The sequence below is a fragment of the Arachis duranensis genome, chromosome 3 (assembly GCF_000817695.3).
Source record: "Arachis duranensis cultivar V14167 chromosome 3, aradu.V14167.gnm2.J7QH, whole genome shotgun sequence".
Classification (NCBI taxonomy): Eukaryota; Viridiplantae; Streptophyta; class Magnoliopsida; order Fabales; family Fabaceae; genus Arachis; species Arachis duranensis.
The window spans coordinates 120855741-120877203 of NC_029774.3; the positions used below are offsets into that span (position 1 = coordinate 120855741).

General features: G+C 31.4%; 2 protein-coding genes across 3 annotated transcripts; one reads left to right on the forward strand and one right to left on the reverse strand.

The window, feature by feature from the left end:
• Window positions 1–2202: 2202 nt before the first annotated feature.
• On the forward strand, window positions 2203–10145 carry LOC107480745 (negative regulator of systemic acquired resistance SNI1). 2 transcript variants are annotated; one of them, XM_021139043.2, is made up of 16 exons: window positions 2203–2488; window positions 2679–2745; window positions 2864–2957; window positions 3049–3132; window positions 3244–3333; window positions 3888–3959; window positions 4287–4356; window positions 4437–4486; window positions 4681–4893; window positions 4972–5042; window positions 5149–5218; window positions 5428–5493; window positions 5633–5785; window positions 6186–6295; window positions 6762–6879; window positions 10026–10145. In XM_021139043.2, the coding sequence occupies exons 1-15, from the start codon at window positions 2365–2367 to the stop codon at window positions 6832–6834; spliced, it is 1407 nt and encodes a 468-aa protein (XP_020994702.1). In that variant the 5' UTR covers window positions 2203–2364; the 3' UTR covers window positions 6835–6879; window positions 10026–10145. The 2 variants fall into 2 exon arrangements, with proteins under 2 accessions (XP_020994702.1, XP_015956392.1); XM_016100906.3 differs by lacking the exon at window positions 10026–10145 and having other exon boundaries at window positions 6762–6934.
• On the reverse strand, window positions 6983–11037 carry LOC107480746 (peroxidase 19). Its single transcript, XM_016100907.3, has 3 exons — window positions 10284–11037; window positions 10003–10203; window positions 6983–7741 (listed from the first exon to the last, which is right to left on the reverse strand). The coding sequence occupies exons 1-3, from the start codon at window positions 10566–10568 to the stop codon at window positions 7163–7165; spliced, it is 1065 nt and encodes a 354-aa protein (XP_015956393.1). The 5' UTR covers window positions 10569–11037; the 3' UTR covers window positions 6983–7162.
• Window positions 11038–21463: the final 10426 nt, after the last annotated feature.

A 21463-nucleotide genomic window follows, 5' to 3' on the forward strand; every position in this document is an offset into this window, starting at 1 on the left:
TCTCTCTTTACACCCAAAAATATGCAATGTACACCTCTGCTGCAGATTTAAAAAATAACATTACCTGAACAACATAAACCATAACTAAATATTACCTGTTTTGCATTGTAGGTGGTATGAAATAAAATAACATCTCCGAAATACTCACAAGCAGCCCTGCTCCTTGCGTCCGCCCAAAAGGCAATCTTAATCGACTGGTCGACCTCGAGTTTGAGCTCGAAAAAGAAATTCCGATTATTCTCTTTTATTCTTAATAAGTATTTCCCGAATTCTTTTGCATCCTCTAGTTTCAAAACATTCCGCACTTCTCTTGTGATGTAATTTCTCACGTATTTTTCGATAAAATTTAACTCCCAGTGACCCCGAACTGCTGCGACAAATGATTTGTATGTTTTGCTTTGTCTGATTCCAACTTCCTCATTATTTTCTATTGTACGATGCACTGACATTCTTAGTTTCCTGCGTTGTTTAAGCATCTCCACTTGATTTGGACAACAGGAATGTGAATGATGCAACACGACCTTCGAAATGATCTAAACACCAATGTCCTTCAATATGTATATATAAATTCTTACAGGATAATTTAAACCAGCTGAGGAATTTGTCTTCTCGATCAGAGATATTTTCGATTTTCATTTCCCCTATCTACTACATGTAATCAATTGGTTCTTAATTTCATTACTCTTCTTATTTGTACTCCGAACTCTTGTAGAAAAACCTGCAGCTTTCGAATAATCTTTGTAGAATTTTGTAGCATCTCCCAACCTTTGGAACACACTCCTCATCAACATCGCACAGAAATTAAAAAATACACAAAAAAAATCCACAATACACCATATTAAAAGTTAGGATAAACTATAGAATGCAACAACCATTATTCAATAAGCATCAAATAGAAACTAAAATAATTCAACTGTAAAATCTTAAACTATGAACAAACTACATTGTCTAGATTCAAACCTCACCTCACTATTTGATTCGAGTAAAAACAATAATACAAGTCACCTCGTTCAATTGAAAAATCAGAACCTGTGAATACACCTAAAATCTCCTTTATTATACCCAAATATGTTTGATTTACCCCAAAAAATATGATATAAAATGGACAGCAATTTTCATCAGAATAACTACATTACATTCAATTCAAACAATCAACAATGAACAACAATTTTCACAAGTAAGGTTCACAACATTATTCACCTGGATAATAAAAAACTATTAACGAAAACATTAATTGGAATTCAACCACACCTCAGGCGCCAACGAGCTATACTCAAATGTCATAGTCTCCTCACACTCACCTAAAAGGTTGCAGGTTTGAGTTTCTTTATCTTCGGTAAAAAAAAAAACACATCTCAGACACTTTATTCGATTCAAAATAATAATCCACTTCGCTCTTGTTCAGCTGACAATCTAAATTTGAATCATTCATTATCTTCAAAATAATTTCAGAGCTTGATTTAGGAAAAAAGGACTTGTATGGACTTGTATAGTAAAATAACTTGTATGTGAAGAATAATTGATATACAAATATATTATAATATGAGTTTAATTTTGATGTACTGATCATATATAATGTTTTATATAATTGTGCAATCACATCAGTTTAATTAGATCACATAATCAATATAAAAAATAGTTATTTTTATTAATATAATATTATATAAAATTATTTTATACTTACTATATATCAAAATTAAATTCTTTAATAATATTATACTAAATAATAAAAAAGCGTATTTAATTTATATTTTGTATCTTGTTTCTGTCTCCCAATATCTGTCGGTCTAATGATATATAAGGTAGCGTTTGGTGGAGAGACAGAGACAGAAAGACTGAGACTGAGAGATAGAGACTAAGAGACAAGGATTGAAATAAATCTCAGTATTCTGTTTGGTGTAAAATAGGAGACATGAATTGAAACAAGAATGAAACTCTAATTTAATTTGCACAAAAAGTAAAATTGGAATTAATTAATTGAAATAAAAGTATTTTAGGTATAAAATGTTATTAAAGTTTCAGTCTCCATCTCTAAAAATTTCAGTCCCCTGTGTCCCTACTTTTTGGAGGTACTGAAATACTGAAATTTTAGAGACAGAGACAGAAATTTTAGTAACAGTCTCTGAACTAACAAACACGATACTGAATCTCGGTCTCTCAGTCTCTATCTCAGTAACTCAAAACAAACACTACCTAAGTTTCTAGAATTCTAGTGAAGTGAAGTTTTTTGTTTAGTTTGCCAATTTTGGCGGGAAGATACACAAACCCTTGATTTCTAAATTTTATTTAATGCTATTGAAATTTTGAAATTGACACAGAAAAATTCGATAGTTTTGTTGTTTTTTGGCCAGAGAGGAAAAGAAAATGGAGAACCCTAGCAACATGAGCAGTGGAAGATTGAACAGAGGCGGTGAGGGAGGGATAGGAATGGAAGATAGCATGTTGGCCATGCTTGATGCCTCCGAAGCTCATGATGCCTTCGATGATCGTAAGATTCGTAACCATCACAGTAAATTTTTTTTTTTTCCGAATAATTTTTCTGTTTGATTCTTCTTTCCATGTTCACTTGATCCTTCATTGAGTTCGCGCTCACTTAGAAAATCCATGTGTTTAAACTGGGTTTCGGTCATAGAAAAGTTTCTGTGTCTGTTCATTCTTAGGGTTCATAATACATGCAGGGATTGCTTTTCTGGATGCTGTGCGTGCTTCTTCAATTATTCAAAAACACCGAAAGCTTCCCACTGGGTAAGTTGCTTGAAAGTGTAAGGTGTATTTTGTTGTAATGTGTCTACTTGTGTGTTGAGCTTTATTTTTTGTTTTTGTGTTTTTTTGTTTTTTGTTTTTTTGTTTTTGTTTTGTGAAGAAAAATCTTTAGGGCAATCTTCCGTATGCTGAGGACTGGGAAGTCTTTAGAGGTGATAATGGCGAGTTATAAGCTGCTGCTTGATTTAGACAAGGTATTTGACTGTCACATGATATTCCTGCTTTATATTTGTAGTCCTCAATATAACTGATACTTTCAATTTTGTAAATTCTTTGTGGGTTTAGCACTTCCCTCGTGTGTATTCAACCGGCAATGATAATTCGAAATCATCTGCTAATTCTCCATCAAAATTGGTTGTCGCTGAAAAGGTACAAATGGCTATGAATCATCTCATCTATTGTTTTCTTTCATTCTAGGTAAATTTAATTCCAAATATAGGATGCTAATTGAACTTACAAATGCAAAATACTTCTTGGTAGGCATGGTCTCCCCTTCTTGTGTTCCAGGATAATGCCAATTCTGTTGGTGAAGAAAGTAAAAAACAGCCTGATCAACCTCTTGAACCCTCTGTGAGTTGGTTTCTTCTTCACTAGTTGTTGTTTTCACTACTTGTAACAGTTTTAACTGTGTTGATGTATTTTATTTTTATCCTAACCTTTCCATGAAAAAAATTATTACTCTTATACAGCAACATATTTTCCCGTAACTTCTTTTGAGATGTTTGTATTGCCTACCTGATTCTTTTTATCCAAATTTATGAGAAGCTACTTTTGGATATGCATGTACGAAATTGCAGATGATGAAATAACCAGTGATACATTTTATTGCATAAGTCCGTTGATGTGTTTCATAGAAATGCATGCTAGCTATCTGATTCTGCTCCTTTAATGTGAATAAGTCATATTAATCTGTTGTGTTGCACAATATTTCGTAGCAGGCAGAGATAATTTTGTTGTAGATATAAAATCATTGCAACTAAATGAACTTATTTCTGTTTGTTTTCAACTTAGATTTTTAAAATTTCAGCTTCTCTGAGGTTTCCATGGTGTCTTTCCACTAAATTGCAATTTGATATCGAATTCTTGAGCTCATTTCGCTCTTCATTTTTCTTTACCAACCTTAGAGCTTTCATGATCTGATTGAAGAGCTTGCCGAACTTTCATCTGAGACTGAATTTCAAGCATCAAACATGAAGGTTAGTTCACCAACATTGTATGTTCTGTTCTAGAATATGTGAATACTTGTCTAACGTTGGGTATGTGATAAAATTCTAGCTGTTGCTATTCCATGTAGTCAACTTTTTAGCTATATTTTCCATTTACACAAGTCTTCCCTACTGTTTGTGTATATATTTTAAGCTTTAATTCATAAGGGTACAAATTAAGTATAATTTTTCATAAAGATAAACGATATTTGCGTTCTATATGTTAAGCTTTTAATTCATAATGTTACAAACTAAGTGCAATTTTTCAACAGGAAATAAAAGTTACTAGTGTTATTTCTTGGTGTAATCTCCTTGCAGGCATTGCAGAACATGTTACTCTTTCAATATCTTGTCGTTGTTCTTGAAGGCGATTTTCTACCACGTAACGGTGTGTATGAAGTTGCACTCATCTGTGTTGCAGCTGTACTTTAGCCTACTTTTTATATTCTATGTAATGTTTTCTTGCAGCAACCATGAACTGGAACATGCAGAGGGAGTCTATGCTCAATATTTTACTGGTATTTGTTTATTATTACACCAAAAGCACTGGAGGACTTTATCTACTAAACAATAAAAAATAACCATATTGATCAACATGCTAAGTAAATGAATACCAGTAGTCTTCATTCCATATGTCCTGTTGTTGAGATCTTATTTTCTCTTGATCCATCTCCTTGAGAGATTTGTTTCTTGATCATAGTTGCTTTTGCAGGGATCTAGGAAAATAAACTACAAAAGCATGATGCAGGACTGCTTAATAGTTTTTTGTCAACTATCTCAACTTCAAAATGAACTCAGTAACCATCTAGAGATTCAAAAGAGTACTGAATCTCAGTTATCCAAACACTTTCATACTGCACTATCTTTTGCTTTACATGAAGTAGTGAAGAACACCTGTGTCTCTATGGATAAGTTTTTTGTTATGGTAAGTTTCTGAAAAGATTATGTATTTGAAGTTCAAACAACTTATTATTTTTTTTATTAATATTCTGGATTATTTTAGATTATGGACCTTGATATATCAAGGAAGAAAGCAGATCTTGAAGGCCACACAACAAGAGCAGATGGTCTGAGGTAGTTGTTTCAAGTAATTATGTTTCTCTAGGTTCCTTTCAATTGATTTTTCATTTTTACTCAATGCTTCTGGCTAAAATATGTCTGACATCCTATTTTGGTGCAGAAAACCTTTGATGGACATACTTTTAGATCAACTAGCTTACAGCATAGATACCGTCCCCGTATTTCTTAAGGTTGAGCGTGAATATTGTCTCTCTGCTCCTCTCACCCTTTTTGCAAATAACTGTCTGTACAGGATTATCCCTTTCCTTTTGAAACATTTTCTTCTAGTTATATTAATCAAGAAGCAAAATAAATCTCACTATATAATATTTACATAGTATTGATGACATGACAGTTATGTTATGGCTAATAGTTCTGTTTTTACTGAGCGTGATTGCAGACCTTCAGTGAACCAAAATGGAAACTGGAAATAGTTGTGCAGTACCTGTGGAAATACATGACTAAGGTAATCAGCAGCTAGATTGTTTGAAAATGTACTTGCTTAACATTATGTATTGTTACTTTTGAAATGGAGCCTCAACGGATAGTAAGCTACAGGTTTCATAATCTCTATTTAATTTTGTATGTTTTATGCATAATTGCAGCCTTCTGCTCGCACTCGAAAGTCAAATGGCTCTCCTGAGGATGCCACATTTGAAGTGGCTTTGAAATGCATCTCAAATAAAACTGGCACTAAAAGCATTACTAAAAAAATTGGTCCAGATGTAATGCAGTTCCTTTTGGCTTTTGGTTTTCAGGTACCGGTCTTTATTCAATGAGTCGAAGCACCATATATATTTTTTTGAATGACAAAGCTTTTAATAAACCTTTTGAGATAAAAGTACAAAGCTTTAGGAGTTAAACCCTCCTAAAGGTGAAATGAAGAGAAAGAACACAGCAATGAAAGGCAAACCAACCTGTTCTGCATATACATAACTTCTTAATCATGAGTGTTGGATGATGGCTAGTTTGGTATCTTTAAACCTCATGGGACTAAGGACTAGCTAGAGATTTTATCCATTTTTCTAATATGAAGCATTGTCTTTTTTGCCCTCAGGAAGTAGAAGTATGTTCTCAACTATCCCAAATAACTGTATGAGGAGCTTCTAAATTAGTTCTTTCTTTTTTTCAATAAAAAAGGGTTTTATTTGCTTTCAGGCGCGATTATCAATACTGTCAGAAGGAAATGCAGAAGGAGGAGTCAATGCTCTTGCAGACTTGTGTCAGATGTTTATCTCTGCTTTTGAAAGTTTGAGAAGCACAAATGAGTAAGGGCACAATTTCTCAGGACTTTAATCTTACACTATTCTTGCTTGCTTATAGTTGCATTATCTGGGAGATGACTACGTAACAAAACTCTTATTTATTTAGGGGGCACATGTTAAGTTTACAACTTAAGAAAGTTTTTATTGAAAATATAAAAAATTTAAGTTTCCAATGCATTTGTTTTGCATTCATTAAATGAAAACATTTAAAGTTTTCAACCAATGGTAAGCTTATCATGTGCCCGTAAAGCACATGTTAGCTAAACCCATTTATTTAATGTAAAAAAAATGATTGCGAGTGCTAATGGTATGTGAAACCATGTCAATTTGAGTATCCTTCCATGTTGGAGTATTGATATACTTCAAAATTTGATTAAATATCCTATAAAAATCCATGATTTATTTAGTAACCCAAGATCCATAATTTTAGTATCTTGACAATTTTCTGATTTTATCTATCATGGTTTAGATCTATGGAGATTTTCTCGATTGGGAAAGAAGCACTATTTACTGCGGCAACTATTATCTCCATGAAATCATAGGATGGAAATAACTGTCGACTTTATCAAATTATTCTGTCCTACAATGTAAGATCAACTCCTTTTGTTACCTTACAGTAATTGCAGGTTTCCTTTTATTTAATTTTTCTTTTGTCTTTACTTTACTCTGATTGGAATTAATCAATTCTCCAAAGTAATTAAGTTGAATCCACCAAGACACGAAGTTACAAATAATAATGTCATCCCAACTATTGCATACATAACTGCACATAAACAATGAATTACTTAAACATGAACTTAATAAAAGATACATTGAAGTCACTTGTCCAGTTATGAATGCAAGAATTGTGTCAATCCCATCTCCCAATCTTCATGCATGCATGCTGCAGTCTCTTCTCTTCTCTCCATGCTTTTTCCCTCTCTTCACTCCCACCAAACTCAGTCTATCCATGGCAGCTGCAAAAGCTTGAAAAAACTTGTTCTTATCATTTGCAAACTCTTGAACCAAAGGCTTGGTTCTTGGGTCCAAAACCAAAGCCTGGTCGGAAGCTAACAACCCCATCTTCTTCTGCAAGTTACCATAATATGCTTGGTCAAATACAAATGGTGTAGTTGCATCAAATGGGGCAACAATGTCCAAGTTTCCACCATAGTTAGGGCAATACATTCTCAGTGCATTGAGGAGTTTGGGGTCAACGTTTGGGTCTGGTTGACCGTTGCCCTTGTAATTGTATAGCCTTTTCACAAAGTGCTTGCAGTGTGCAAAACCTATTGAGTGGGCACCAGAGAGAGCAACCATGTCTTGTATGGTTAAGCCTTTTGAGTTGAAGAGCTTGATGAGCTGATCAACGGTGTAGTTTGCATGAGGGATGTTGGGTTCCACCCTTGATGCCATTGATATCCTCCCATCCCATCTTCCCTTCTTCACTTGGTAGTATGGTCCCCCTACCTGTGCCACCAGTTACACAATAAATAGTCATTAATTGTGATGGAAAAATATTATATGCATTATTTTTGTATACACTTCATGTGTATACTTTTTACTTTTGTATTAAAAGTGATTGATAAAAAGTGAAAAAAAGATTAAAAAAAAAATTGTATTTTGTACCATAAAACGAAGGGGTGCATGTAGTGTATCAAAAAGTGGTACAAATATGATTTCTGAGACCAAGATGTATTATCTGTATTGATTCTTTTCATAGATTTTTCTATTATTAGATATAGTGTATCACTATTTGGAGTCTCATAGTCATAGATGTGTGTTGAGTTCGTGTTAAAGGAAAAGTATATAACATTTTTCATTGTAATTTTTGCGATTCATACCTTTCGATGATAGTGTATTATTGAATATTACCAGTTGGCTTTCTTAAACTCAAGCTGTTACAGTAGTTGTAAATTTTTATTAAGACTAATATGTACGTTTAGTTGATTTAGAAAAGGAATTATTTTGCACTCTTAACTAGAAAGGCTGAGATTTATTCCATTGAAATGGATAGGCTACCATATCGTTTCATTAAATCTAATTAGAAATTCGATTGAACTGACATGTTAGTTTAATGGTTAGTTCACTAGTTTACAAGTATCGGATGTTCGAATTTCGTTTTATGCATGTAGTAATTCATTGGTCAAATGATAAATCCTTAAATAGAGTTTAAATTTGTGATAAATTAGTCTTTGATATGTCACATTGGGAGATATCGTTTAAAAAAAATCTTTGACTAAACATAAATTGAAATTAAATTATTCAGTACTTTTAAGCACAAGGCTCCAACGTGTGTAAATCTGACATCTCATAGACAAGGACAATATTAAGTTATAATAATTTAGACTCAAGGTTTAAGAAGCTTTGCTTAGCGTGTGTATATATAAAATTTGACGGGAAGTCGGGAAGTACAAAAGTTATGGATATCATAAAAACAATAATGTTATGTTTATAAAAAATATTAGTTATTTGTATAAAATATAAATATATAATAATCAATTTAGTAGTTAATTTTTTAACTACACTTAACATTTTTATGAAACAAACTTAAAAGTTGACTCACGCTGCTAACTTTGTATATGAAAGTGGTCACCCTGCTCATGTCACTATAAAACTACAGTTAACAATATTGAAAAAAGACATTAGATTCTTATGTATTAACCGTTACCGTTTGATTATTATTAAGATCAATTTGTCTGTTTCCTAGATATAAATACTAAGAGTGCCTTTAATTTGTATTTTCATTTTCAGAGAACTTTATTTTTAGATTTTGTGAAAAAAGAATAATAATAATAAGAAAAATTTGTTTTTCTATTTTCATTTTTTATTTTATTATTTTCCTTATAAAACCTTAAAAATTGAAAACTTTTAAAAACAAAAATACAAACCAAACTCATCCCAAGTTACTTTGAATATCCCAAATCTAGGCCAGTCAGTACCAAAATACCTAACCCATTTTGTGTCTTTTCCAGCGGATAAATTAGATAATCGAAAGAGAATTTTATTCAACATAACTGCTACCTTTTTTGTCTTTATTTAGGAAGGAAAAAATGGGCTTTTTCTTTTAGTTTGTCTGGTAAAATAAAATAAAAAGCTGTTCCAAAGCAATGCAACTTTTTCAAATATACATCTATTGTCATAAAAACTGGCAAACACAAAAGCTGCAATATATTCTAGGACTCCTTTTTGTTTACTAAGTTCTGTAAGACCACAATGCTTAAAATTTTAGGTCTATAATTTAATTTTTAACCCTTTTCATTATTAGTATTTCCCAAATTTTAACCAAGTTGGGTTGGTCTAGTGGTTAGCTCACTAGTCCGCTCAGTATCGCGACGGATTAGTGCTTGGCCTGTGACCGTGGAAAACCAAAAAAAAAGTATTTCCCAAATTTTCTGTTATTCAATTAGGGGGAACAAGAAGTTTTTCTTTAGAACGCTTTTCTTCATAAACGGTTTGGATGTAAATCTACTAGAAAGAAACTAAGAAGCACTTAGAGAAAGGAGAAGAAAATTTCATCATCCATTATATAACCACTATATTGATTTCTCTAATATCAAATAAGCCTATTCTTCATGCCATTTCTATGCAAAATTTTCTTGACCTTATGAAAGAGAATAGTTTGCAAAGTGGCCACACTTGAAGAAAAACAAAGGAAGATTATAGAAGAAGAAAAAAGAATGTAGTAATCAAGTATTTTTATTAACTGAAACGAAGAAATGATTACTTACCAAGTGCACATAATCTCTTGCAGCAATTGCAAGAATGTCTGCACATGAAACTACACCAGGACATTTTCTCTCCACTGCTTCCTTAGCCTTCATCACGGTCTCAAAACCTTCCACTCTCAATTCTCTAGTAACCTCTGCATCTTTCTCTGCCAATTCTCTGCTTCCTTGCTTTGATGCTATTAGAATAGATCCATCACACCCCTGCATTCACGGGTTTAAGTCATTTCAATAAAGCATGCAATTATTACATGCATGCAAGCAAGCAAAGCTAAAGCATTTACTTCTACAAAACAATCATGGAAGAAGAGGTTAATGGTGGCAGGCCCAGAAACAGGTGATTCTTTGAATTGTTGGTTGGTGACTGACCCTACAAGCTGTTCTACATTGGGACAAGTTCTTGCATAGTAATCAACTGAGACCTGACGATGGCGGCGGGTGGTGTTGTTGGTAATAATTTTGGCTAAGCATGGGGTAGTAGTTCCAGCTACAATGATGAAGAAAACAAACAAACAAGTGAATTGAGATGAGAAGAAGCAACAAGCAGTAGAATATTTAGGGACAGACATGACTTTGTTGGAATAATGAAGCAGTTTAGGACAAAGGAAAATAAAAGGGTGTTATTGTGGTTGGAATAATGATAATGATGTTGAAATGTTTTGTTTGTATGGTACAGATTTAAGGGGTTTTAAAGGGAATCAAGTCTCGTGAATCTGAGAGAGAAGGGAAACAAGAAGCTGAGTTAGTAGTTGGTGGTTACAAAGCCCCAAAAAAAAAATTTTTTTTTTCAGAAAAATCCAAAAGACATCTCCTTGAAGAACATGTTGAGACTTTGAAGGTTTGCCACCTGATAACAGCTTTTCTGACGTTTCTTCTATTTTGTTTAATCCATAATGGATTTATCATTTATATGTTTGGTCAAATGGAAATTATTTATATAATGTAGGGTCTACATTTCATGGCATCTTGATAGGTGTCTCTGTTTTTTTCCTTTCTTAAATGGTATTTTGATTTAATTTGGATTCCCTAGAATATATAATCTCAGTGACAGTTGATACAATGGAGACAAAAAATATAGTTTATCAATTATCAATGATTATTTTGAAAACAGTAAAGTTGAACTATCATTATTAAAATATATGTGGCTTCAAATTTTGATAAAATGTTAAGGGAGAAACTCGTGATGGTGATGAAGAGATTCATTCACGTGTATGAATATATGGAATTGCAGCAGCTCTGGATCGTTAAAAATGTTGGCTATAGATTAATGGGACTGGCCAATGAATAGCTATGAGACATATATTAAGGATAGTTTGGAGTAAACTACAATTTTTTATTTATGAATAAACAAAATTAATTTTGTATTAACGAAATATAAGTAATTATTATTTTTATTTACAAAAGTTTAGAGTGATAATAAATCTATTTATGAATGAAATTAACATATTTAAATATTTTTATGCATGTAGATTATTTTTTTACAAAGCAAATTTTATTTATTTTCGAATAGATTTGTTAATATTTAAAACTTTTATGGATAAAACTTACTCAATAGTTTGAGTATTATAGTTGAGAGTCACCAAAGAATGAGAGTAGCAAAATGAAATATTAATATGAAATAGAATGATTAGTGTTAAAAAAAACTCTTTTTATTGAAGTGTAAAACATTAAGCAAAAGGTCTTTGGTATATTTGTTAAAAATTCATTAAATAAATAGTATATAATATAAGAAATTTATAAATTTAATACCTTAAATATTTGGATTAGGATGTACTAATGTCAATTTCTTTTTGTAATTTATCACTTATTCATTTAGTTCTTTCCAATAGTTGAGTTCCTCTGGATACTTTATCCAATATCATAAGTGGATTGGATTTCAAGGACTCAGCAAGGATATAAAGCAAACTAGTAAGGGATGACTATTAACATTTACAAAGGATAAAGGATATTGGTTTTTGCACAATTATTTTGCACTGTAAAAATGTAGGAGTTAAACAAATATGTGAGAATAACATTTTTAATGTACAAAAACATGGTTGAAGGAAAAGGATAACAGAGAGAGTCAGCAGAACCACAAGTCCACAACACAACCACTGAGCATTGAGCACTACCTTTGCATGAATTAATAAATGCATGGCATGTGCACTTAAAGCCTAAACACCCCACTCCTCCTACCACTAGATGAAAAAATGGTTTTCGAATTCACAATTCTTTTTTATATGTATTCTGAGTAAATTCACTTATTTTTAATGTTGGAGAATGATATTACAATTTCTATGTTTGATAGTACCACTTCGTATATAATTATATATGATTTTTTTATATTGTATATTTGTATGAATTTATTAAAAAAAGAGTAATATTATCAAAATAGAAGTAATTGATAATATTCGGTCTTTCTAATATAACATGATAGAATTGAACTAATTTGCTAGCATATCTCAATAAATAGTTAAAGTGTTGGGCTATGGTGGGAGAAACCAAATCAAAAAACATATAATGAGTCTCTTGTAGCACCATTTTGAATACTTTTTAACCATCAGATCGATGAATCATCAGTTTTAAAATTATTTATTGGACCACTATAAAAAATTTAAGACACTACGTCCAACTCAAAATCTTAAAGTATTAAATTAATGAGTCTTTTATTTTATAAATTTTTTATATTTTTTTATTTTTTTTGAAATAAACGAGATTAATTTTATGCACTCCTCACACTTGTAATAATATGCCAAAAAAAAACACCATTTGACTTCTCGCAAGGGAAAAAAAAGCGCATGTAACGAAACTCTAAATTAATATAAGTGCTCATAGAATAATTAATCCAGTGCATGTATGTAAAATAAGATGACCAAACTGCTGAGTTTGTCTTTTATTCCTTTCTGAGGTTCGTCTTAAGTGTTGAAAGCCCTTGTTGTAACCATACTAAAAGCTAGTGGACTGTGGACCATCTTAGCAATATCATTCCTCTTGTATGGTGGGTGCCTGGGTGGTGCTACTTTTTTCATGACTAGAGTTATTATGACTTATGAGTTATGGTCATTCTTTTTTTTTTTATTCAAAGAGTTATGGTCATTCATTCAGGGACCAAAGTGAAAGTGACACAACTTTTAATATAACTTGGGCTCCACCCCTTTTATTTTTTGGGGTCAGCTTGTTATTAAGAGATGCTTTTTTATTGTTTTGTTAAACAACATTATATTGTCTCAAAAAAAAAAAAAAAGATTATATTATTGTCACTAGAAATATTTGAGCCTCATTATTAAATCAAGTATATATCTTCTGCATGCTTAGCAGCTTTAATTAAATTCAGTTCAAACTTCTTCCATTTTCAGAATGATACTTTTGGAAGTTGCAAATGCAAAGTGGTATCATGTTATGTGAAAAGGCAATGCTGAATTAAACATTTTAGTTTGCTATTTTCTATTTTCTTTTTACGTAGGAATTATTCATAGTAGAACTAGAAGAAATTCTTTTCTCATCCATAAAAGGACAAGCATTTCTATTCCACACAACGATGTCCATCTTGTTTATCTTCTCACTCTTTTTATGTCGCTTTTCTCATTAACAACCAAAGGTTGGGATGCTCCAAGAAGTAAACAAGAGACTATACCTAAACAAGCAAAAAATAAAATAAAACAAAATTACACTCAACATCTTTTCTTATGGTTCTTTCCGAACTCATTTTTTTTCAAAATAAACTAATTTTATTGTTAGGGAACTACTAATAATTTAATAGGTAAAATATATTTTTTATCTCTAAAGTTTAACAAAAATTTAAAAAAAAATCTCTAAATTTTATTTTGTTTCAATTTTATTTTAAAAGTTTTCGATTTGCATCAAATATGCCTTTGATGGATAAGTTTTCAAAAAATTTAGAACCAATTCAACAACAATTATATGAGAACAACATTCAATACAAGCAAATCAAACATAATTATCAAGCATTATTGTTGGATTGGTCTTAAACTTTTTAAAAATTTAGCTGTCGGGAATATATTTGATACAAATCGAAAATTTTTGGGATAAAATTAAAATAAAATAAAATTTAAGGATATTTTTAAAATTACTATCAAACTTTAAAGAGAAAAAAATACTTTATCTAATTTAATATTTTTTTTTTTGGTATTCTATCTAATTTAATATTATTAGTGATGTTTTTGTTCTCAATAACTGATTTTATTTTTGTGCAGTGAATAATTGATCTTTGGTCAACATGTATGTTACGCGCAAGCCCATGTGGGGAAAATTTTGGGCGAACTTGGATATAGGCCCAAAATAAGGCCTGAAACGTTTTGTTTTATAAATTTGTTCAACAAATTTAATGAACTCATCATAAGCTGTCGGCCTCTTACCAAGTTAAGTTCATAAGTCAAAGCCATCGATTCTACTAAAATTTTCAAGCTTAACCACTGAAAACAAAACACTGCCACTGATTCATTCAATCGTCAAATTTGTTCCTTTTTCTCATTTCTGAATTCTACGATGCAAAGGGTATCTTCAACAATCTCAAGGACTGAAACGTTTTGTTTTTTAAATTTGTTCAACAAATTTGGTCAATGTGATATATTGAATAGTGAGTTAGCTTTGATGGAATCATGGAATGCAATTCATCATAAAGCTATTATGTTGTGTAACAATTTATGTCTCCTTTGAAGAGTTTTGTTTATTTATTTGTGATAATATGATTTGGCTTGTTTTATTTCAATATGACTTGGGAAGAGGTCATATTGGAGCATTCATGAAAGCAAAACTTTATAACCTACTGGAGCATAGAGCTTCAGAATGGTATTATTTTTTCTTTTTTAATTATTATGGTTGTTATTAAGATATTTATCACGATATTTGTACCATTCCAAAATTCATGTTCTCACCTCAGCTTTGTTTATTCTTGGCAGCCGATATTTTGTCATTCCTGTTTGGAGAGGAAGTGGTTATACGACAATGTTTGTTCAAGGTTTGATAAAAATTTTATCTCGGTTATCATTTAGTCTAAATTTAATTTAATATTCACCACAATTATTATCATAATATAATAGATATAATTAGTATATTTAATATTATAGTAAGATATATAAAGAAAAAGAATAGTAATTAGTAATATAAAAGAGAGAAGAAAGATTATTATTACTTACGTATAAAGAGAGAATAATATTTATTGTTGTGTAACATCAACGGAGGCTTAACCTCCTATTTATAGGTGTACAGAAGGAATATTTTCAACCTTCATTAATTTTTATTCTCTCTTGAGAATGTAAGCCTCATATAGGAAATGGGCATCCACGTCCCATTCTTATTACAACACTCCCCTTGAATAACCATTTAGAATTATTGTCTCGTTAAAACATTACTAAAGAAAAACCCAGTAAGAAAAAACCTTAGTGAAGGAAAAAGAGTACAATATCCTTTAGTGATGGGGACTACCTCATTAAAAACCTTATCAAGAAAAACCCAATAAAAAAAAAACCTGACCAAGGAAAAAAGAGTACAGTCTCCCCCTCTTGTCGACATCAGTTGATGTCTCGAAATCGGCGCATCCCAATCTCATGTACCAATCTTTCAAAGGAGGATTTTGGGAGTGACTTTGTAAATAAATCTGTCAGATTGTCACTTGAGCGGATCTGTTGGACATCAATTGTCCCTTGATTTTGAAGATCATGAGTGAAAAAGAATTTGGGAGAAATATGCTTTGTTCTATCACTTTTGATGTATCCGCCTTTAAGCTGAGCAATGCTTCCTGTATTATCTTCAAACAGGACAGTTGGAACTATCTTATGATCAATCAGTCCCCATGATGATAGAATATATTGGATCAAACTCCTGAGTCAAAAACACTCGCGACTAGTTTCATGAATCGCTAGTATTTCGGCATGATTAAAGGATGTTGCAGCAATCGTTTGTTTTGTGGACCTCCATGATATAGCTGTACCACCATATGTGTACATGTATCCTGTTTGAGATCTCCCTTTGTGTGGATCAGACAAGTATCCAACATCTGCATAGCCAACAAGTTGTGACTTGGATCCATATGGATAAAACAATCCCATATCAACCGTTCCATGAATATATTGAAAGATTTGTTTGATTCCACTCCAATGTCTTCTGATTAGAGAGGAACTATACATTGCTAGTAAATTCACCGCGAATGATATGTCAGGTCGCGTATTATTAGCAAGATACATTAGCACTCCAATGGCACTAAGATATGGTACTGCAAGACCCATGATATCTTTATTTTTTTCTTTAGGACGGAATTGATCATTTTCCACATCTAAAGAACTTACGATCATTGGGGTACTCAAAGGATGTGATTTATCCATATAAAATATTTTCAAGATCTTCTCTGTGTATGTTATTTGATGAATAAAGATCTCATTTTTTATATGCTCGATCTGCAGGCCGAGACAAAATTTAGTCTTTTCAAGATCTTTCATCTCAAACTCTTCTTTTAGAGTTTTTATAATTGTTGGAATCTTTTCAAGAGTTCCAATGATATTTAAATCATCACCGTACACAGCAATTATAATGAACCCAGATGTAGATTTTCTTATGAAAACCCATGGACAGATATCATCATTTTTGAATCCATTTTTGGCCAGATACTCAGTAAGACGATTATACCACGTTCGTCCTGATTGCTTTAGACCATATAAAGATCTTTGCAATTTAACTGAGTATAACCCTTGCGAATATTCATTGAATGGTTTAGATATCTTTAGTCTTTTAGGGACTTTCATATAGATATCCCGATCTAATGAGCCGTATAAATAGGCTGTTACCACATCCATTAAATGCATATGCAGTTTATAATATGCAGATAAACTGACCAAATAATGCAATGTTATCGCATCCATTACATGAGAATACGTTTTTTCATAATCTATACTGGGTCTTTGTGAAAAACCTTGTGCCACAAGTCGGGCTTTGTAGCGCACAACTTTATTTTTCTCATTTCGTTTTCTCACAAATACCCATCGGTATCCAACATGTTTTACATCTTCAGGTGTACGGACTACAGGTCAAAAGACTTCACGTTTTGTAAGTGAGTATAATTCAGCCTTCATGGCTTCTTCCCATTTTGGCCAATCATTCATTTGTTGATATTCTTCGACTGATCTTGGCTCAAGATCCTTACTTTCATGCATGATATTTAATGCCACATTATATGCAAATATTTCATTGACAATTGTCTTATTTCGGTTCTATTTCTCTCCTGTAAAGACATAATTTATCGAGATCTCGTCATTTTCACAATTTTCAGGTACCTAAACGTCTTCTGGTGTTAAAACTATATCAGAATTTTGGACAACTTTAAGTGTCTCTACTATGTCTTTTTCAACAAGAATAGTATTTACCTCTTTTCTCTTTCGAGAATTTTTGTCTTTGGAACCGACAGGCCTGCCACGCTTCTGGCGTATATTTGCTTCAGTGGCTACTTATCCTACTGGGACATCAATTCGAATTGGGATATTTTTCGTTGGTATATAAGATTTGGTTATTCTCTTTGTATCGAAAAATGCATCTGGCAATTCATTTGCTATTCTTTGCAAATGTATAATCTTTTGAACTTCTAGTTCACATTGCCCTTATCGAGGATCTAAATGCATCAAGGACGATGCATTCCAATTAAGTTCCTTTTCAGGAAGATTATTCTCTCCCCCTAATGTTGGAAATTTTGATTCATCAAAATGACAATCCGCAAATCGGACTTTAAATACATCTCCCGTTTGTATCTCAAGATACCTCACTATAGAGGGAGAATCATATCCAATATATATCCTCAATTTTCTTTGGGGTCCCATTTTGGTGCGATTAGGTAGTGTAATGGGACATATATCACACACCTAAATATTCTTAAATGGAAAATATTTGGCTACTGACAAAAAGCTAATTGCATAGGAGAGAACTTATGATAACTCGTTAGCCTCAAACGAATGAGTGCTGCAACATGTAAAATAGCATGCCTCAAGTCGAAGTTGGGAGATTTGTTCTCATAAGTAAGGATCTAGCTAGCAATTAATTGGAGGCGTTTAATAAGTGATTCTGCTAACCCATTTTGTGTGTGAATATAAGCTATTGGATGTTCAACACTTATTCCATTAGCCATACAATAAGCATCAAAAGCTTGGAAAATAATTTTACCAGCATTATCAAGACGAATTGCTTTGATTGAATTTTCTGGAAATTGTGCTTTTAATCGAATAATTTGAGCCAATAATCTCGCAAACGCCAGGTTGCGAGAAGATAATAAGCACACATGTGACCATCTCGAGGATGCGTATATTAGGACCAGAAAATATCTAAAAGATCCACATGGTGGATGAATAGATCCACATATATCACCTTGAATCCTTTAAAGGAATTCAGAGGACTCAAAACCAATCTTTTCTGGTGATAGCCTTAAAATTAACTTTCCTTGAGAACATGTAGTACAACAAAATTTACTCGTTTTGAGAATCTTCCAGTTCTTTAGTGAATGTTCATGAGAGTTTTCAATAATTCTCCTAATCATGGTTGTTTCCGGATGACCCAATCGGTCGTGCCAAGTTATGAATTCATTTGGGTTAGTAAACTTCTGGTTTATAATGGCATGTGATTCAATTGCACTAATCTTGGTATAATACAATTCAGATGAAAGAGAAGGTAACATTTCTAATATAACTTTCTTATTTGAATCATGAGTTGTGATACATAAATACTCATGACCTCCATCATTCATAGTCTCAATATGATATTCATTTCGGTGAATATCTTTAAAGCTCAACAAGTTTCTTAGAGACTTGGTAGACAATAGTGCATTATTTATTATGAATTTTGTTCCTCCGGAAAACAAAATTATAGCTCTTCCGTAACCTTCAATCGCATTGCCTGAGCTAATAATAGTATTAACATATTCTTCTTTTAGCACAAGATGGGTAAAATATATATCACTTTTGAGAATGGTGTGTGAACTTGCACTATCCGCAAGGCATACATCTTCATTACATATCCTTGCCATTCTCTTCAAAGACAAATAATAATAAAATGAGTAGTATGCACAGCTAAATTGAATACTTGATTGGAATTATTTTTCTAAGAAACACTGTACATAAAAATATAATGTCATATACTAAAATTTTATTTTAAAACATGACCAATTTAATGATTTCAAAAGTCATAAACATTAATATTTCATTATTTATATACATCATATTTGAAAACTCAAATACATAGAAAATAAAACTTAACTATAAGTTTTTTACATTATTTATTTACATGAATACTTAACAATCTCACATATTAAACTATTCCATCATTGATCAAATGACCAATATTCCCTTCAGGATCCTCAAAGAAATCAGATACATTATAATGAGTGGTGGAATTTTCAACATCATTTGAAACAAAATTTGTTTCTTTTCCTTTGTCATCCTTCTTCAAAGATGCTTGATAAAGATCGACTAGGTGCCTTGGTGTCCGACAGGTACGCGATCAATGACCCTTTCCACCACAACGAAAACACTTATCCTTTGTTGATTTAATTTGCCCATTATTCTTTTCTTTATTCCACTTCTAGTGAGATCCTTTCTTTTGAACGTAATTCATTTTCCTTCCATAATTTTTCTTGTTGCTAAAACCTTACCATTTACCTCTCTTGGGGTAATTTGTCGCATTTACTTCAGAAAATGGGGCGGCGCCAGCTGAGTGCATTTCATGATTCTTTAAAAGCAATTCATTGTTGCATTCAGCAACAAGAAGGCAAGAAATTAATTCAGAATATTTTTTATACCCTTTTTCTTGATACTGCTGCTGCAGGAGCACAGTCGAGGCATGGATGGTTGAAAAAGTTTTCTCCAATATATCATTATCAATTATCTTTTTCCCACATAATTTCATTCGTGAGGTGATTCGAAATATTGCAGAATTATATTCATTTATGGATTTAAAATCCTGTAGACGGAAGTGCGTCCATTCATATCGGACTTGAGAAAGTATCACTATTTTTTGATGATTATACCTTTTTTCATGGTCTTTCCATAGATCTACAGGATCTTTTAATGTGGGATATTCATTTTTCAATCTTTCGTCAAGATGACGACGAAGAAAAATCATGTCTTTGGCTTTATCCTTCTGGGATGCATTATTTTCAGCCTTAATGGTATCTCTAAGATCCATTGAATCAAGATGGATTTCAACATCTAATATCCATGATAAATAATTGCTTCCAGATATATCAAGAGCATTGAATTCAAGATAAGAGAGTTTCGACATAATGAAAATTTGTTACCTGAAAAATTTGATCAGAGTCTCGTGCTGATAACGTGTTGTAAAATAAATAAATAAGGAAGAGGTAATAAATATAAAAGTATAATTATATAACTCTAATAGTAATATTCACCACAATTATTATCACAATATAATAGATATGATTAGTATATTTAATATTATAGTAAGATATATAAAGAGAGAATAGTAATTAGTAATATGAAAGAAAGAGAAGAAAGATTATTATTGCTTGTGTATAAAGAGAGAGAATAATATTTATTGTTGTCGGCTTAACCTCCTATTAGACATACAGAAGAAATATTTTCAACCTTCGTTAATTTTCATTATCTCTTAAAAATGTAAGCCTCATATAGGAAATGGACATCACGTTCCATTCTTATAATAACAAATGAGACAATTATTGACATAGAAAATGGACATCACGTTCCATTCTTATAATAACAAATGAAACAATTATTGACAAAATTGTCATCTAAAGTAAGTACTTCTATAGCCGTAACTGGTAAAGTCCATGTAAATTTAATTAGGGTTGCGTTGCGTTTATAGCATAATAGTAGGATGTGTTTACATTTAATTTTTTTGAATGCTTCACTTTTTAGTTTGATAATTTTTTATTCTTTTAAATATAAACATGATTCTGCTCTCAAAACCAAATTTAACTAAAGCTAAGAATTATAACTTTTGTGTTTATATTTTCAAGTTAGATTAAAATTTATTTTTTATCTATCAATTTTGTCCTCCATTATTTTTATGATTAATTTTATTATTTTTTATAATATTTTTTCTCTATTACTCTCTCATGAATATTATTATTCTTTATAGAATTCTTACTTTTTTGTTGTACTATGTTTTAGTGTATTTTTTTTAATATACATTATGATCTCCTTAAAAAAGATAAATTAAATAAAAAATTAATCATAAATAATAATAAAATAATTAAAGTCATAAACGTTGGATTATTAAGAATAAGATTATTGGAATATTAGAATAAGAATACTATGTAAAAGAATACTAAATTAACATTTTGATGTTAATACTTAAAATTTAAGAAAAATATAATATATATATATATATCTAAAATTTATATTTTTAATTTTAATTAAAAATATATTTTACTAATTTTGATATGTTATTTTTATTTTAGTAAATAAATATTAATTCTATTATATAATTAATTAATAAAATCTATTCAAATATC

Bases quoted from the DNA above. Each gene is read 5' to 3' on its own strand.
- LOC107480746 (XM_016100907.3), bottom strand. From the start codon at position 10,568: ATGTCTGTCCCTAAATATTCTACTGCTTGTTGCTTCTTCTCATCTCAA. The intron at 10,204-10,283 runs GTAAATGCTTTA...CCGTGAATGCAG, and splicing joins TCCATGATTGTTTTGTAGAA to GGGTGTGATGGATCTATTCT. The intron at 7,742-10,002 runs GTAAGTAATCAT...CTGGTGGCACAG, and splicing joins CAAGAGATTATGTGCACTTG to GTAGGGGGACCATACTACCA.
- LOC107480745 (XM_021139043.2), top strand. From the start codon at position 2,365: ATGGAGAACCCTAGCAACATGAGCAGTGGAAGATTGAACAGAGGCGGT. The intron at 2,489-2,678 runs GTAAGATTCGTA...TAATACATGCAG, and splicing joins TCATGATGCCTTCGATGATC to GGATTGCTTTTCTGGATGCT. The intron at 4,487-4,680 runs GTATTTGTTTAT...TTGCTTTTGCAG, and splicing joins CTATGCTCAATATTTTACTG to GGATCTAGGAAAATAAACTA.